Raw genomic sequence first — 19427 nt, 5'->3', positions numbered from 1 at the left:
GAAAACAGCCAAAAATACATTCAGAACCCCTACAACTATTTTCCTAATTAACAATTTAAAGCATTTTGTGGTAGACAGGTGTATCCAAGATTGTTTTTCTTTAAGGATATGCAATCTGCATTAGTAACAGTAAAGAGCTCTTTGCATTTTTGTTCATACACATAATGTATCAACTTATTTTACAAGTTATTTATTTAAACACTTTCACAATTTTACAAAATTCCTAAAAAAAATTTGCACTTCAGTTTCTCATCCTTGAAACGTACTACTTTAACATAATTAGGAGCTGGCTACATTTTCAATCATTCCCTCCTACCTATTTCTTCCCTCCCACCTCCCCCACCAGCAAAGGAACTACTTGGTTTTAGGGATTGCATCCCCATGAGCCCAAGACCTGCGTTTACATAATAATAATAATAATACGTCTATAGTGCCTCCTTCAGAGCATCTCAAAGCGCTTCCAAACAGTTGTTTAAGCCTCACAACACCCCTGTGAGGTAGTTATGGTATTATCCCCATTTTACAGGACCAAGACTTTGTTGTTGGGGGGGGGGGGGGAAGCGCACCACACTCACACTTAAGTGTTTACTACAAAGCAGCTTCTTAACCTGCAGTCTTGAACAAAATAGTGTTAATATTCCAGACACAGTTGAGTTCATGTTCCTACAATTTGTATTGGCATTATTTGTATGGGCTTGGGGGGAAGGATTAAAGCAAAGTGCTGGGTAGGTTGCTGCTCTGCCACCGCAGGCAGGTAGTTTTGGAATGTTTATACAAATGGCTGGACTGGCTGAACCGTTTGCCACACTTTAAACAGGCATAAGGCTTTTCTCCTGTGTGCACACGGATGTGCTTCTTACAGTCTGTTAAGGTCAGGAAAGTCTTGCAGCAGATTTTACAGGCATATTTGCGAGCACCTTCTACAACCAAGACATTGTGCTCAGATAAAGCCTTCTTACATTTTGAAAGAACATCAGCAGATGCCCGGGTCAACTGTGGTGGACCAGGCTGGGAAGGATGCCCATTTTCGAAAGAGGAACTGGTCCCATTCATCATCAACTGGGAATTAGATGCACTATCTTGCATTTGGGAGCTCCTAACAGAGGTCACAACAGGCATTTTGGGGGCTATGCGACGGTAGCCGGGAAAGTTACTAGCTCCACCTCTTGGAGAACCCATCATTGCCCTTGATAAAGAGTGTAGTCCCAAGCCAGACCTTGGAAAGTCCATCCCAAACTGTTCTGCTGCCCGGTATCCAGAAGTCTGTACACATGGAAGACCCATTACATCCTGCATAGGTCTAACAAAGTGAGAATCTGTAGATTCATTAAATGGATTTTCCACATGAGAGACAGTAGCAGAGGAATGGCCATTAGTAGGCCCAGACTCTGGACTCATTAAATAAGAGGCATCTCCATCCATTCTGCAGTCACTGGTTGTATTTGGAATATTGTCATCATTTTGATTAGCACCAAAATTGCCACCTCGGCTCTTATTCAGAAAATTTGAGATACTGAAAGTAGACTTATGTTCCAGGTTATTTGACACCTCCAAAATATGGATGTCACCAACCCGATCAGTACTAGACTGTGGGTCAGAAAAGCTACGATCACTACTTTCAGGACTCAGTTCTATCTTTTCTGCACTCACTACTCCTCCTTCCACTTCAACAGACTCACTGCCTTCTGCTTGGGAAGTGACATCACTCACTTCATCTTGAGGCTCTGGGGAACTCAAGGGCTCAGATTTAACCACAACCCTCATGTGTTCTTTTCATTAGACTGATCTCTGGATTTTCACACTGAAAGTTGTTTTTCTCAGAAGTAGCTTCTTGGGTCAAAGCTAGTTTCCACTTGTGTTGCTTGAGATGCCATGGACATTTGCGAAATATTTCCTCCACTGTTGTCAGACTGACTGGGCACTTGGGCATCTTCTTGGGCACCAAAAGACTGATCAAACATAATGGTGTTATCCTCCTGATTATTGGTCACAACATCAGCTTTAGAATTGTCCACAATCTTCAGTGAATCTGGTGAAAAAAAATTCTTCCCGTGAATGAACTACTGACTGCCCACTCTCTGGGGCAACATCTGAAATGATGGACTCGTCTATGGTAGGCCTGATTCGCTGTCTGGCCCGGTCTTCAGAAGACTGTTTACGTTTGTGGAGACGCCGAATAGGAAAAGTAGTGCGCTGTTCTATGTTACTTCTCATTGATGAGCTCATAGTATTTTGTTGTTCTTCTGCGTTCTGGGTGGAATTTAATGCAGAGCTCACTATACTCAGTCCAAGCTGCTGAAGCATGAAAGATCTTTGCATGCGTGCATTTTGTTCTTGAACTCTATCGCTCGGTGGTGACATTGGCAGTGTCCTTGTAGTAAGGTAGTGTTTACATGCTTTAACAACAGAGTTCAAATGTAAGTGAGAAGCTGCCAGCAAGACATCCATAACATTGCTCTCTCCAAGCATGAGTGTGGAGGTGTACATCATATCAATCAGAGCAGCAAAGGCCTCAGCTGTCACTACCTCACTGTCCAGCTGGATCATGTTCATGGTCTGGTCTCCCTCTGCCACAGTAAAGAGAGCTCGAAAATGCGTGCTGCATGCTGCCAAAACAGAGCGATGGGCTTTGAAATGCCTGTTCCCCACCACAATGACACAGTCACAAAGTTGACCATGAAGTCGCTGGTAGTTTAGCTGTTGAAAGATTTGCTCAAAATGTCCTGGAAAATCCATGATCCTACAAAATAAAAAAAAGAGGAAAATGTAAGACAAAAATGGTTGAAGTTCTAGTTCTATCACAATGAACCAGGGTTTAAAATTTGAATGCAGGTAGCTCAGAGGCAAACTATCAATAACTGATCTTGTACTTACCACCACCATATTACTATAATACTTATGCTGGCAACCTTGTGAAGGAGCATAGAAAAACTGCAGCTTCTGCTAGACTCATTCTTTTTTCAGGATTTTCTCTACTGTACTTCCCACCTAAGTATCAAACATATTATAAGCAGAGCTGGTAACACAACCTATAGTTAAAGGTGTCTAATATCTTCCATTAGAAAGACCCTACTTTCAGTTGCTTATAACTTCACCAAACTTTAACCCTTCAGGCTGAAATTCCCAAGCCTCATCTCTCCCTTAGGCTAAATTTTGCTGGAAAGTATTAGCTAAAACAGTTCAGCAGTTTGAGAACAAGATTAGGAGAAAATATGTTGTTTCCTCATGCTAAAAATAAAATAAAATAAAAAGAAAGTATTGCAACCATTCACTGAAAAGCTCTAGCACCTCCATACTTTGAAGAAAGGGTGTGAAGTTTGAGGTGGGTGTGGGAGGACAAGGAGGTTAGAGATGTCCTTTTTGCAGCCCAAGTAAAAATTCACCCAAGCATGGTCATGCTCTACAAAATCTCAGTCAGCACATGGTCAATACAGACTTGTTAAGAATGTGGCAGTTAAATTCTCTGAAGATTCCATCTTCACTGAGCATTATCCAGCCCAGGTCTTTCCTTGAAATTGCTCCTCCCAGCAGCCAAGAGTACGGAGAGCAGGAAGCCTGTCTTGCCTGTGTTCTCAATGGCCCCTCTACTGGCACCCAGGCAGCATGGAGGAGGAAGCTGCCTGCCAAAAATGCAGAGGGGTGAGGAATAAGGAGGGGTGTTGCACAAATCAGAAGGCAGAAAGGTGGTAGGAGTGCATGGTGGGAGCAAGAGCCAGGTGGATCGGATAGAAGAGAGGGAGGAGCAGATGGGGGGGGGGGGGAAGAGACAGAAGAATCTATAACTACTAGGTAACACTCTCCTACAAAACCTGGATTTAACCCAGGAGTTTTCAGTCTCTGCATTCTGCTATCAGCAAAGATAACAGCATACTACCACTACCGGTTACTCCATTAGCTCAAGTGGTAGAGGACTGTGCTGTGGATATAAAGGTCCAAACCCTATTACTGACCTAATTTGACAGTCACTGTATGTGAGTATTTAATTTGTATCATGTGGAACAAATTAAAAACAATTGGAAGTCACATAAGATCCACATTAGAAAAATGTAAAGGTTGCAGTCAAGTACTCAAAAAATTAGGAAATGCTCAAATCAAGGTTGCACAATTCAGCTCCTTTGTGTGTATGCATTATTAGAGTTTTTAATTACATGATTACATACTATACTTCTACACCAGGACCCTATCTCATTCAGTGCACAGATTGGATGGACAGTGCTCTGGGAATGAATCAGGGTTGCATAGTGAATTAGGCTATTGCCTGTAGGGCACATGCTTCATTTGTTGCAGAAGTTAGAAGGTGCTCAGTGAATGTGGCAGGGGACTGTAGGAAGAGAAAGGATATTCTAATGGTTAAGGATGCTAAAAGCCGCTCTAGAGAATTGAATTCTATCCCTGCCTCTGCCACAGAGTTCTTGTGTGATGCTGGACAAGTCATGCAAGTCAAAATATTCACAGCTGTCTTCTAATTGTGGGTTCCTCATTTTCTGAATGCCCAAAACAAAACTTTTGCCACCAGATTTGGTGAGCATTCACAACTGCAACTATAGTCAACTGGAGCTGTGCTCTGAACATATAAAGTGCAATAAAAATGCTGAATACTCTGAAGCTCTATGGTTTCAAGCTGGGCACCCAAAAATAATGGACACTTGATTATTTTGGCCTTTATCTCATAGGGGTGTTATGAAGACATATTAATGCTTGTGAAGTTCACAGATGTTATGGAGAGCACCATAGAAATGCACACAAGGAAACTGATAATTTTGTATTAAGTACAGGGTTTGTTAAATGAAGACTAGGACCACACATTAATAGATTATAACCTCCTCCATAACTCAGGCCATAAGACTTCCCTAAATTAATTCTTGTTTGAATGATAGCATCTCTTTTAGGAACAACACCCAATCTTGATTTAAAAATTGCCAACAATGGAGAATTCACCACAACCCTTGGTAAGCTATTCCAGTGGTTAATTACCCTTACCGTTAAAAGTGTGTTCCTTTATTCTAGCCTAAGTTTGTCTAGCTCCCACTTCCAGTCACTAGATCTTGTTATATCAGGTCTGTTGACTGAAGAGCCCTTTACCATCAAATTTCTGCTCCTCATGTAGGGTACTTATTAATCGTGGTTAAGTCACCCTTTGACCTTCTCTTAGGAGCACAAAATAAATTGAGTTCCTTGAATATTTCACTTTAATCTAAGGCATAATTTTCCCATCTTTTAATCATTCTTGTGGTTCTTCCCTGAACCCTCTCCAATTTATTAACATCCTTCTTGAACTGTAGACATCAGAACTGCACAGAGTATTCCAGTAGCAGTTGCACCCGAGCCAAATACAGAGGTAACAAAACCCTCCCTACTCCTACTTGATACTCTTGTTTATATATCCTACAATCACATTAACCCTTTTGTCCAGAGTCGATCTGGAGGCTCACATTCGGATGATTATCCATCATAACCCCCAAATATTTTTCAGAGTCACTGCTTCACAGGATACCTTTGTTCCAAGATGTGTGATCTGAACATTTGACCATACTGAAACATCATTTGCTTACACGCAGATGACCGAGCGATCTCTATTGCTCTGTTTCAATCTCCTCTCCGTTATTTACCACTCCCTCAATCTTTGGGTCATCTTCAAACTTTAACTGTCATGATTTTATGTTTACTTCCAGGTCATTCCTAAAAATATTAAACACCATAAGGCTGAGAACCAATCCCAACCTATTAGCCAGTTTTTAATTTATTGAACATGGTACATGTTCAATATTTTGTATAAGTCTAGTTCTTCAATCAAAAGATCACATGGTGCAAAGTCCAATACCTTACAGAAGTCTGTTACATGTGTTTGTACAGTGCCTATCACAATGGGGTCTATGACTAGGGCTCCTAAGCACTATAATATAAAAACAAACAAATTTGTCATCTCTTCAAATCAACATATCAAGTTACTTTGACAAGATCTATTTTGTCTGCAATATCATGAATGCCATGTTAATTGGCATTAATTATGTTACACTGAATGTGGAAGATAAAAGAAATACTGCATAACTACCCATCCAGTGAAGAAGGCAGGGGCATTGGGGGGGAGGAAGGGAGCGAGGAGGGGACAATATGTGATTAAGTAATCAAAGGTTATCAATGCATACACACTGTGTGCTTGTCTTTGCAACCTTAACCTTCTCACAAATATATATTTATATCAAACAGGACAAGGAAATTCACCTACAATACCCAAGTTAAAAAACAGAGGAAGAGGAAGGATGGTCATGTGATTAAGGCACTGAATAGTGACTCAGGAGATCTGGGGTCAACACCCAACTCTGCCACAGGACCAAGATCACACAGGAAACAACTCACTTAACCCCATGCCCCAATTTTCAATCTGTAAAATTGGGATAATAGTTCCTTTTGCCTATGCTGTCTGTCTTGCTTATTTAGATGGTAAACCATTCAAGGCAGAGTGTCTTGCCTACTATGTATGTACATACACAAGGAGCCTTGATCCCATTTGGGACCTCTGGGCACTAACATTCTAAGTGATCTGTCTATGACTAGGGCTCCTAAGCACTATAATACAAAAACAAACAAACTTGTCTCTTCAATTCAAGATATCAAATCTCTTCAAATCAAGGTATCAAGTTACTTTGACCGAGATCTATTTACTTTGACAAGGATTAAAAGAAGTCTACTAGCCAGCAGGAAGCTCTCAAACATGGCTACTAAGCTACTACTTTCTTCAACATGCAAGTTTTCATTTCAATAGCTAGCCCTTAAGGATGAGAAATAATCTTCCAAACAAACAAATATAATGCTGTCTTTGTTCATCTACAGACTGTTCTAGTGTTTGAGACTGCTGTATATTGCTTTTCCAATCAGCAGCAGCAGCTCAAAGTTAAGACTCATGAGATTTGCAGTCGTTATTCAGAACTTTGTAGGCACAAGTGAAATCATACCTTATTCCTTTTGCTACTGCTACAGTTTTCCCAAGCAGAAGAGGCAGATACCAGAATTGCTTGAAGGAGAACATGACCCCACCAAAAAAGGAGGCTGAAGGAAAGGTAGAGCATCAAACACTTGGTGGAAAAGAATGCTCCCCTCTTGCAGCAGCTGGAGGCTGGGTCATGTTTACATCTGGCGCACATCTAGTATCCAGAAATTGATACTGAAAATGGAGGCCCCAATCTTGTTTTTCGAAAAGATATGCTCTAGGAATTATTCAGAGGAAGTTTAATGGCCTGTACTATACAGGAGGTGAGATTAGATGATCACAATGGTCCCTTCTAGGGATGTAGATATCGTTTAAAAATTTAACTGGTTAACAGATTAAAATTATATTGTTTAATCATTTAACTGATTAAAGGGAGAGGGGCTGAGGCCACTCTGGCCGGCCCGGGGCCATTCCGTCCAGGGTTGTTCTGGCCAGCCAGCGCAGCTGGGGAGCTCTAGCTGGGGCCGGGATCGGCCAGCCGGCGCAGCTGCTCCGGCCAAGGGCTGGGGATTAACAGTTAGGGTGGGGTAATAGTAAGACTAATGCTTACCGGTTAACCAGTTAATATTTTACATCCCTAGTTCCTTCTGGCTTTGGAGTCTATGAATCAGACTATAGGGATAGAAATCCCAGTGTCATCAGCCATCTCAGCAGTGATGCTGGACAGTGGGCTTTTCACTACAGTATTAGCCCGGGAATTCCCCCAACTCACATGAGCCTCTAGCTAGCAAGTGTCCAATAAATTTTTCACCTGTGCTGTATGTCTAGTGACATACTGGAGCCAGAAGTGGACAATATGCACTCCGCTTTCTCCAGTTAAAAAAGAAAAAACAAATGGTAGTATGATCTAGGAGAAAAACATTTAGCAAACCTTAAGAGCAAGATCCTATCTTCTATGTAAATAATTTTTCCACTGATCTTTCTGGTCCTGCTAGCTCAGGACCCAAACTCTGTTGTATGCTTAGCAACATGAACACTGTTCAACAACAGAATCGTGGTTAAGGTTTGGGGTTTTAAGTTTCCATTTATACAATTGTAAAGTTAAACAATATCTCAGTGTGTTATAGATTGACCCTTGCCTAAAAAAAGGCATTTTTCACTATCTGTACCTTCCTGATTAAGAAGACTACAGGAGGGTTTTTTTAAACAAACAGACCAATAGTAATATTGAAGCATATTAGATGACAGAGACTACCAGACCCTATAGGAACAGCTAAGACAGGACTGGCAAATCACAGAAACATAATTTTGACTCCTTTCCCAAGATATAAGAGACAGTCTCCTAATTTAAAGAGTTAATGTTTACACTGGCTTACAATTCCATGCATTTACTTCAAAACGTCACGTAAGACTCAAACCACATACCTGAATATTCTCATATGCATATAGTCATGCATTAAGTGCATTATGCGTGTACAGAATTCCAGATACATGTATCCCGATATAAATGAGACAAAGCAATTTATTTTGATATAGGCAATAAATACCAATTATGAACTGTACAGACTTCACTTCTAAACCAAAAATGGGTAAAAGGAATTTAACTTCATTAGACAAGCCTGAAGTTTAAAAAAAAAAGAAAAAGCTAGTCTGAAAGATTCCCAATGGATGAATACTTGTTTCAGTGCCAAATTAAAACCCTCCACATAAAAACATGACTTTTTCCATTTGAATATATCTAGGCTTGTTTTTTATAAGAATGACAAACGTTAACTTAGAAGCATAGCGTCTTCCAAAAGCTGAAAACCTAACTAATAGGTTTTAATTAGTCTATTTCCTTTATTGCTCTGCCCAAAGCCCATGTGAGAATTAAAAAGACATTCAAAGTTATTACGCCAACTATCCTTTTTGATGTATCTGATCATAACTAAAAGCACTGGTCCAAAGAAAGATTACAAACGGAACCTAAAGTTCCCCCCCCCCACCAAAATGTGACACTGGTTAAAGAAGGCATTTATGGTGTGATGGTCTAGGTTTTTGCATCATAAGAGGGGAGGCCATGTCTACACTAGCAAGCTTATAGGGCACAGCTGTACCGATAGAGCTGTGCCACTGCAAGATTGCTTGTGTAGCTGCTCTATGCTGATTGGAGAGAGCTTCCCCCATCGACATAATAAAACCACCACCTAAATGAGCAGCAGTAGCTATGTTGAAGGGAGAGCGTCTCCTGCCGACATAATGCTGTGCACACGAGCGCTTATGCCCACAAAACTTATGTCTCTTGGGGTGTTTTTTTCACACCTCTGAGCGACATACGTTTTGCCGACATACGAAGTAGCGTAGACATGGCCTAGTGTCAACTGTCTCAGATATGTTTCAGAGTAGCAGTCGTGTTAGTCTGTATTCGCAAAAAGAAAAGGAGTACTTGTGGCACCTTAGAGACTAACACATTTATTTGAGCATAAGCTGTTAGTCTCTAAGGTGCCACAAGTACTCCTTTTATTTTTGCGTCTCAGATAGGCTATAGTTAAACTGAATATCAGAGGGAGCTTGGCACACAGGTAACATCACTCTAAATCATTATCAGTATTATAACTGGGTTGCTTCTTGCTTGCTAGCCAACAGCTCGCAGTTTACTACTTGGAGTCACCCCCTCCCCATCTCCTTAAACCTTCAATATTTAAAATATATTTGTTGTGTCAGACACCAAATCTGTAAGGATTCCTAGCACACAATTAATACATGAAAAGAGGCCCAAGTTACGTTAAAGAACTTAAGCAAAAAGGTTGCATTTCACCAACATTACAATGTGTTTGTATTGTGCTCAACTGTTGTGCCAGAAAGTATCAAAAACCATAGAAAACTCCTTTGGAGACCGTAATAGACACTTAAGTCCAGGTACTTAAATAGTGAAAATCAAGAATGCCTTTTTCTCCTTTTCGTCCATCAACGATTGGATTTTTATTTTATTTAATAAGCCATGGAGAAAAATCTCAAAGAAGTTGACATTTTCAGTGAATTAACTCTTTGAACAAAGAGCTAAACAGGTCATTAGTTCTAAAGTTATATTCTGGTTAAACACACGCAAAAATCTTAATTTAGTGACAGCTAAGGTTGCGTCTGAACATACCCCGTTCATCCAAACACCTTAAAAGCATGGAAATAAGATAAGAGAATCATCTACTGTGTTCTCAGTCACCTTCACACTGCCAAGAACACTGTCAGTAGCACACTCCATCAGGTTTTCACTTCCACCTCCAACAGATAGAGAAGCAATATGTACCCAAACATAATGGAACTGACAACCTTATTACTAAATGAAGTTTGTGGGAGCTTCCTCGGATTTTGTGGTTTGGGTTTTTTTAAATTCAGGGTAGGTAGTTGGTGTTGCTCACTGGTTAACTCCCCAATATCAGTGAGGGTGAGCTGCAGTTGCTTGGCAATCACAGGGCTAAGCTGCACTGCCAAAGCTGCTCCTGCCACCTTGACCCTCCAGAAAAGGCTGAGATATGGCTCAGGAGAGCTTTTGTCCCTAATATTTTACCACCATTTAAAAGTTACTGAAAGTAGAGTCCAAACGCAATCTACTGTAATTAACAGCAATGCATATCTTATCAGTCGAAGGAGTAAGAATCATCACTTGCTTCCTGAAACACAACATAGCCTCTCATACACTTCTGGAGGTTGACACAACCAAAAGCAACTGTAGCAGTAGAGTGTGTGCGAGCCAGCACTCTGGCACCAGGGCTACATAGTGTGTTCCTCTGTTTTCTATGTCCCTTGTCCTGTCCCCGTGTGAAGAGTATCTCTTAGCTTTCAAACCTGCAATATCTGACAGTTGAAAGCAAAGCATGACAAATGATTAAAATGTGAATCACTTGTATTTTGGCTCATCACAACAAAGTTTACAGATTCTAATGGTTTAAGTAAAAAAATTGTTTTTTCACTAAGAAAATTAAATTATCTTTAAAAGATTTTCTCAGTGGATCCATATCATCATGATTGGGTTGTCAATTTGAATCCTAGCACTGCAAATTCCTAGCCAAGACCTTTATCACCTGGGCTTACAGGTGTAATTGCTGTAGAAGGGGGACTTGACACTCACTAGAAGGGGGACTTGACACACACTTTTCCTCCAGTGGGTTTGCTAAATAGTGATAGAAAATTGGAAACCAGGGTTCTGGATTCTATCCCTGACTTCATGGCAGCAATGTGGTATACTAAGAGATATGATAAGAAAAAACGCAAAGAACAAACATTCTGAAAGACATCATGGCTGAGTGGATAATTTTGGGTTTTGATACTAGAGACCTGGGTTCTACATTACAGCAGCTACAGCGCTGCAACTGTGCTACTGTAGCATAGACGCTTTCTATGTTGCCAGGAGTTGTTCCATCGAGAGGCAGTAACTAGGTCAATGGAAGAATTCTTCCACCTACCTAGCTGTGTCTGCAGTGGGGGTTAGGTCAACTTAATCACTTCACCCAGGATGTGAAATTTTTTACAGCTCTGAGCAATTTAGCTAGGAGTCTATGTTCTAAGTGTAGACCTGGTCTTAGTGCATCTGAAATGACCTTTTTTAACATCTATTTGTTAAAGGGAAAGTGTGAAGGTAAGGTACAGGTGGCAACTTATACTTGACTGACTTGTAGGGTTGGGGTCATGGCCTTGGTTGATAATAAAGGTGGTAAAGGGCATGGAACTATAAACTGTGTAAGATCTGAACTCATGTTCTCTGGTTCTCAGCTCAGGGAACTGTTCTCTGAACTACCAGTATAGTGGCACACTCTCTCTTCCTCTAACTGCTACAGAACAATCTGGGGGATGGCAGAAACATTATCTCGTATTAAGTTCCATATAGGCAACTCACTTTCAAAAGTGCTCCATATGTTCACTTCATGTTGGTATATATAAAAACTGAAACTGGTGAAAATTATGTAAGAAGAATAGAAACAAATACCTACTCCGCAGATGTGGGATAACATATGATGCAAAAAATCAGATCCAAGGAGTTTATACACTTGTCTAAAGGGATAAAAAAGGGGGATGCCACATTCAAAAGTGATCATTCTGGGACACATTAACAGCAGTGTCATATATAAGACACAGGAGATAGTTGTTCAGCTCTACTTGTCACTGGTGAGGCCTCAGCTAGAGTACTGCGTCCAGTTCTGGGCATCACTTTTTAAGGAAAGATAAGAACAAACTGCAAAGAGTCAAGATCAGATCAACAAAAATAATTAGATGTTTGGAAAAAATTTCCAATTCTTTCACTCTTTCCATGCTTAGTCTAGAAAAGAGATGGTTTTCAAATAAGTAAAAGGTTGTTTTAAAGAGGACAGTGATCAATTGTTCTCCAAGCTCATCAAGGGTAGGACAAGAAATCATCAGCTTAGTTTGCAGCAAAGGATATTTAGATAGAAAGTTTTTCCTAATAACAAAACTATAAAGGACAGTTAAGCACTGGAACAAGTTACGTAGGGAGGTTGTGGAATTCCCATCAATGGAGGTTTTTAAAAACAGGATAGCCAAAAGGCTCTCAGGGACAGTCTAGATATATTTAACTCTACGTCAGTGTGTATGGGGGGGTGGGGGGAGGAGAAGCAGCAGGACTAGGTGGCCTCTTTCTAGAGAAATATACATGTCTACATTTCTATGATTGTTTTATTGTTCCATTTGTATCTGCCTGACCAGCACCAAACCACCATGAAAACTTCAGATACGATGTCAGTTTTAATTTCTATGTTTTGTCAGTTTTACAGCATTTCTGAAAAATGAAGCTTTAACACTCATAGAAATGAAATTTTTCCTGTAACTTTACTTATAACCTTGCTATCGCTGCATCATAACATGACACTTGTATTCCCAATCTCCATCTTGATCGGTAAAAGCTGAACAGATCCATAGGATGGCCTCTCTGCCATCTACCACCTGCCTCTCAAATGGAGGCCCCAACTTTAAAAAGAAAATTCAGTTTCCATCTTTCCCATTTAAAAGCAATCCTCTGCCATGAATCAAACCTCAAATACCATATGGAGCCAAAGAGAGCTGCATTCAAGTATCCCAGGAGAAAAAGCAGCCACAGATACCCGAGCATGATACCATCTTGCCCAATAGGACATTAAACTTCTAAATCTAATGCATCAACCTCACTTTACCATTTACTAGAAATTCAAGGACTTCTCTCAACTCTTGCTAATTTTGAAGCAGTCTGGAAACAAGGCATAAGTTTTTAACAGTGAGAGTAATTAATCAATGGATAATTTACTGTGGTGGATTCTCAATCACTGACAATTTTTTAAGCAAGACTGGATGTTTCTTCTAAAAGATCTGCTTTAGGAAATATTTTGGGGAAGTTCTATGACCTGTGTTAAACAGGAAGTCAGAATAAATAATCATAGTGGTTTCTGTTGGCTGTGGAATCTACAAATCTCTGCATGCTGTTTTTTAATTCTAGTCATCTAACCAATGATGATTTAGTTTAACTCAGAATGGAAAAACACATTTTTACCAGAAAAAATTTAAAGCAGGCCAAAGTGACAAATATCATCTGTGCCTTCTCCACTGTGATAATACATAGGCTGAATCAATTTTCTTTGTGATTTTAACTTCCAAAGCAGATTATTTTATCTATAAATTAGGCATGTCTCCAGCAAATCAATACTGTATTTTAACTGAGATTTGATATACTCTCCTGCTTCTGGCCTCCCTAAACCCATTAACATTAAAATTATTTCAAGAATATGTCTTCTCATGGCAGTGTAATTTTAACCACTATCAACAGAAAGTCTGTGTTGTACAATCTTTTATACAAATCCATAATAGGATTCCAGACATTTTAGCATGTACTAATTAATACAAATATTTTTGGCTGAAGTAACCATAATTTTGTAATTTTAACTCTTCTAAAAACCTCAGCCACGAGTTTGTTTTTTAAAAAGAAATTTATTTATCATATGTCTAAACTAATTACTTTTAGTTATGGGAAATAATGAACTAGAAATGAACTGTTACATCACTGAATAATTTAAACAGCGACACAACAAAGTTAATAGAAAAAAGTAGCAACTAAGAGGCTGCCTAAATTTAGAACACAGCAATATATACGTTCCCTTTGCTGTGTTACATATTTCAATTTTATATCAAAGTGTAACAGTAGACACATGGTTACTAGTTTGACCTTTGCCGAATTTGTCTTTGATGGTACGATTGTGTAAAAAAAAAAAAATGTAGATCCTAAACATATAAATAAAAGAACATAAGAATGGCCATACTGGGTCAGACCAGAGGTCCATCTAGCCCAGAATCCAGTCTTCTGACAGTGGCCAAGCCAGGTTCCCCAGAGGGAATGAACAGAACAGGTCATTACAAAATGCAGCTGCCAAATGACCTCCATACAGTCTACAGACAACTATCTTTTTGTACTTTGGCAGTTTGTTTTGAAACACATTACACCATTTGTTGTACCTTCCATTACATTTGCTAGAACTAGTTCAATGTTATAAATGCATGCCAATAGTAGTTCTAAAACAGTCACCTACAATTATTTTTATTCTCTGAAAATTCCAAATAATCAAACCAGGAGTGGGGGAGGTGTAGGAGAAGGGGAACAGGGAGGAGCAATAGTTGTTAGAAGTGTGTGGGTACACTAGAAAGGTAACCTGGTGCCAAACTAAAGAACTAAGTTATGCCAAAACTTGTTTCACACCTACTTGAACAGCAAGTCACTCATAGTAGTACAGATTTAGAATGGTTTCCACACTATCCTTACATTTCACACTTTTGATCATTCACTATCCAAGTTTAAAAAAAAAATCTGCAAAAGGTTCTTTTTTGAAAACTCTGCTTCACATACTTGGTCACATGATTTTGTAACACTTGATTTGCTTAGAATCACACATTTTTAAAAAAGTGTTTCATAGAGTCTTGCAGCATAGATCAAATGCCAACTTCATTTCACTAGATTCTGTAGTATGTCAAATGCTGTTTTGGAAGACCTCATTCCCTTCTGGCTTAGAAGTCTCAGTGGCATGAATGATGTCTTGAAAGTGAAAGATTTGTGTGAGTTGACAAAAATTTGAATTGCCAAGAGAAAATCTATACTGCAACATGAGTATAAAGGCAGATATAAGTATTAAAAAGCTCCCGTTGATTTTCTGCAAATTACACATTAACCGGTAGCTGTGTTTTTAATATTACACACACACATTTTTATCATCTACTTAAGTATTCTTATGCAACCACAATTGGTTCAGTAGCACTAACCAATGACTAAGGGTTCCATGTTGCAGTCCTTCACTCACACAGGTAACCACCACAGTGAAGTCAGCAAGACTTTGCTCACTTCAGAATGACCGGACCTGGCCCTAAAATTATTTTTCAATGCGTCTACTACAACCTCCAGATTGTAACATCTGTTACAAAGCTGCACAAATGCGAGGACTTGGGTAGAATTTCCAGCACAAATGGTTAGAGGTTGCCGGTATGACTGCCAACCCACTCCCCATATGAATTCCACCCACGAGCTCAAGACAGATCCTCAGAACTGGTGGTTTTCACGACAGACACCCCCCCCATCCCCATGTGTACACTTGTTCAGGGCTACCCAACCTGGGGGAACGTCACTACAGCTCTCCCCACCTCCAGTCTTGGAGAATTTTGGGACTCAATTTTCCCCAACAAGTAACCAAGAGCTAACGGGACATGAGGGGAACCTGCATGGAGTGGGGACGGGGGCAGGGTCTGGAGATCATAGGAGCCTGACGGGAAGGCTCAGGGTGGACAGAGGAGGGAAGGATGCAGTGGGTGGGGCCCCCAGACAGATCTGTCACGGCAGGGGGCCGAGGGCAGGGAGACGAGGGAAGCCGGCGGGGGTGGGGTGGGCAAATGAGGGCAGCCTAAGGGGGGGGGGCGGCGAGGCTGGGGTGTCTGTCCCTGCAGGGGGGCCAGGGATGGGTAGGTGAGGGCGGGGCTAGGGTCTGTCTGTCCCTGCGGGGGGGGGACGGGGGGGGCAGCCTGCAGGGGCGTGTATGGGGGGGCTCGGTGCCAGCCTGAGCCTTGGCCAGAGCCGCCTCCCCCCCCGCCCCCAGCCCTGTCACTCACCAGCCGGCCGAGACCCCGCCCCTCCCGCTCAGACAATCTAGTGTCGGTGACACTAAGCTGTCTCCCAGGCCCCGGCGCATGCGCAGGACCCCGGTCCCCTCCTCACTTCCCCCCCCCGCATCGGCGAGACAAGCGCTGACAAGAGAACAAACCACCCCGCGCGCGCGCCCGCCCGCCCCATCGCGCGCGCGCCCCCGGTGCAGCGCGCGCAGCCTCCCCCGCCCGCCGCCTCGGGCCTGCCTCACCTGCGCCGTGCAGTCCCCTCCCCTCCCGCGGCTCTGTGTCTTCGGGCGGGGGGGGGAGGGGAGCCGTCGTTCTCGGACCCGGCGGGTTGCTCTCCAGCTCGCTCCGGTCTCCTCCCCCCTCCACTCCGGACACGGCAACGGCCTCGCCGGCAGCAGGAAGTGACGCCATCGTATGGCAGCCAATCAGCGGGGTGGGCGGGGACGAAAAGAAAAAAGGCTCCGGAGCCTCCCGGGATGCGAAACTCCTAGCCAATCCCAGGGCGCCATTCGCAGCCCTTAGCGCTCCGAGGCGTAGCCTTAGCCAATCAGCCACCGGTTTGCTGATAACACCACGGTGCTCCGGGGGGTTTATCAATAAACTGCTCGCTGATTGGACATGTCCTCCATAAACCAATCAGAACGTGATTTCACTGGAGGCTGAGGCTCAGGAGCGCCCCCTTCTCTCCCAACCAGAACTGCAGCCTCCCAAGAGCCTCAGCGCCCGCCCGCTTTAGGGCTTCCCCCCTTCTCCCCTATCCCACGTTCATTGGCCTGGCATCCCACCCTGGCCATCCTGAGCTGGATCCCTATGCACCCACCATCCTGCAGGCCCAGCCCGAGCCCACATCGGAGCCCAGAGCCTGTTAAAGCAGGATGGAAACTCTGCACTCACCCTCATCTAAGGCCTAGGTACCTGGGCTTGGAAAGCCATGCTCCAGGGTGTTTTCCAGCCGGCTGTAAAAGCAGAACTGTTGCCAATCCCAGATGTTCAAAAATCATCAGTCAGGCTCCAAAAAGCATGAATCTGTATTCGAAATCATGAAACTCTTTTAACAAATTAACATTAGGTTATTTTCCTTTGCATTCTGGTTTTTGAGCCTTTAGGGTGCACTTGAGTCATGTTCCCAAGCTTTTATCTGCACTTGTGAAGGCCACAAATTTGCTTTTTAATAAAAATGAAAGCAGAGATTTTCACATAATTCTGTGCCTGCAGGAGCTGGGGCTGGAAGTGAAACATCAAATATTGTGAGATGCATGATAAAAATCACAAGAGTTGGCAACACTTCACTTCAATAAGTAAAAATCTATCCATAAATGATTGTTAAAGTCTTCCAGAAGCATAATTCAACCCATTCTACAAACAGGAGAAAATTCTCGGGCCTGACTGTACTGATTGGGACAAACCACACGAGAAAACAAATAGATTTAAAATTTTTATTAAAGGTAATGTTAAAATTATCTAATACACATGTTAAGAAAACAGTTTCTATATATCTGAGTATAATGCTTAAATTATATAAAAGTACAAAGTTTAGTTTAAAAGTAAAATATAAAACAAAAACATACTGTATATAATCTGCAATATCCCAAATTAAGGTTAATACATTTAATAACAGGTTTCAGAGTAGCAGCCGTGTTAGTCTGTATTCGCAAAAAAGAAAAGGAGTACTTGTGGCACCTTAGAGACTAACAACTTTATTTGAGCATAAGCTTTCGTGAGCTACAGCTCACTTCATCGGATGCTTCATCTAGAAAGCTGGTCTGGGGGGACACACACTCCAGTTAACATGTACCCGAAGACTGGCCACAACAATGTTCTTTGAAGAATGTTTAAAGTTGACCGTTAGCCAAGTGATAGTTGTAAGTAGACCAACAACTCTCCCTAGAGAAAGGGGGGTATATATGTGTGAGTTGACCTCAACTGGAAGAAGTGAGCTGTAGCTCACGAAAGCTTATGCTCTAATAAATTTGTTAGTCTCTAAGGTGCTACAAGTACTCCTTTTCTTTTTGCGAATACAGACTAACACGGCTGCTACTCTAAAACTGGAAGCAGAGAGCTTAAGGGTAATATCGACAATTATTTATGTACATTTGGGAACAGAAACAATCATTAGTTGTCAAATAGGGATGTGGTTTCGCAAAAGAACAGATGGCAAAAAAGGAAATAACTATTCTGGACCAGACTAAACTATGGTGCAGCCGCAAATGATAAAAGAGGCTTTTGAAACAAGAGTTCAAATAAGCTCTGGTGAAACAGGGTCTCCTTTCTCTCAAACGCACCCCCGCCCCGCGTGCACACACAAACACACACACACTCTGCCTTTCTTCCTGAGAGAGTCACCTCAGCTCTTGCTTAAGATGGACAGTTTTAAATTGTGGGTCACACTCATAAAGTTCAGCCCTTCAAATAATAAATATAATGGGGCAACTCCTGAAACTCTTAGTAAACCAGGCAAAACTCTGACTGAAATTAAACAGCAATAAACAGCAGACTGGGTCTCTTTGCAAAAGTGTTATTGACCAAAGGAAGCAGATGGTGGTAGGTCTATTGCCAAGCAATCTATTCGGTCAGTGTGTTATGTTTGATTGTAATAGCCTCCCTACATTTGCCATGTAGTGGTAAGTAGATGTAATTCCTTCGAAGCTCTTCAGGAGCTTGCTCCAACCCTGCTGTATTTAATGCTGTGCATCCGATGAAGTGAGCTGTAGCTCACGAAAGCTTATGCTCTAATAAATTTGTTAGTCTCTGAGGTGCCACAAGTCCTCCTTTTCTTTTTGTGAACACAGACTAACACGGCTGCTACTCTGAAAACTGCACTGCTTGCAATTCTTCTTGTCCTCTTAGGGTTGACTCACGGCAAGGCATAAAACAGGTTACAAAAATATCACTGGTTTCTGTATTTAATGCTGTGCATCCGGCATGGGTGAGGTTTTTCGTAGGAGTGGGTGGGTGAGATTCTGTAGCCTGCGCTGTGCAGGAGGTCGGACTAGATGATCAGAATGGGCCCTTCTGACCTTAGTATCTATGAATCTAGGAGTGAGCTGTAGCTCACGAAAGCTTATGCTCTAATAAATGTGTTAGTCTCTAAGGTGCCACAAGTATCACTGGTTTCAGAGTAGCAGAAAATGCATCCGATGAAGTGAGCTGTAGCTGACGAAAGCTTATGCTCTAATAAATGTGTTGGTCCCTAAGGTGCCACAAGCATCACTGGTTTCAGAGTAGCAGAAAATGCATCCGATGAAGTGAGCTGTAGCTCACGAAAGCTTATGCTCTAATAAATGTGTTGGTCCCTAAGGTGCCACAAGCATCACTGGTTTCAGAGTAGCAGAAAATGCATCCGATGAAGTGAGCTGTAGCTGACGAAAGCTTATGCTCTAATAAATGTGTTGGT

General features: G+C 41.7%; 1 protein-coding gene across 1 annotated transcript; it reads right to left on the bottom strand.

The window, feature by feature from the left end:
• Window positions 1-545: 545 nt before the first annotated feature.
• On the bottom strand, window positions 546-16508 carry ZBTB5 (zinc finger and BTB domain containing 5). The gene is given in 5 exon segments (XM_038403184.2): window positions 546-1774; window positions 1776-1834; window positions 1836-2042; window positions 2044-2740; window positions 16276-16508. Coding segments are annotated over 4 exon segments (2025 nt in total). The 5' UTR covers window positions 2737-2740; window positions 16276-16508; the 3' UTR covers window positions 546-708.
• Between the last annotated feature and the right edge of the window lie 2919 nt (window positions 16509-19427).

This window comes from Dermochelys coriacea, chromosome 5, assembly GCF_009764565.3.
Source record: "Dermochelys coriacea isolate rDerCor1 chromosome 5, rDerCor1.pri.v4, whole genome shotgun sequence".
NCBI lineage: Eukaryota > Metazoa > Chordata > Testudines > Dermochelyidae > Dermochelys > Dermochelys coriacea.
This window is presented reverse-complemented; position numbering and strand designations above follow the sequence as displayed.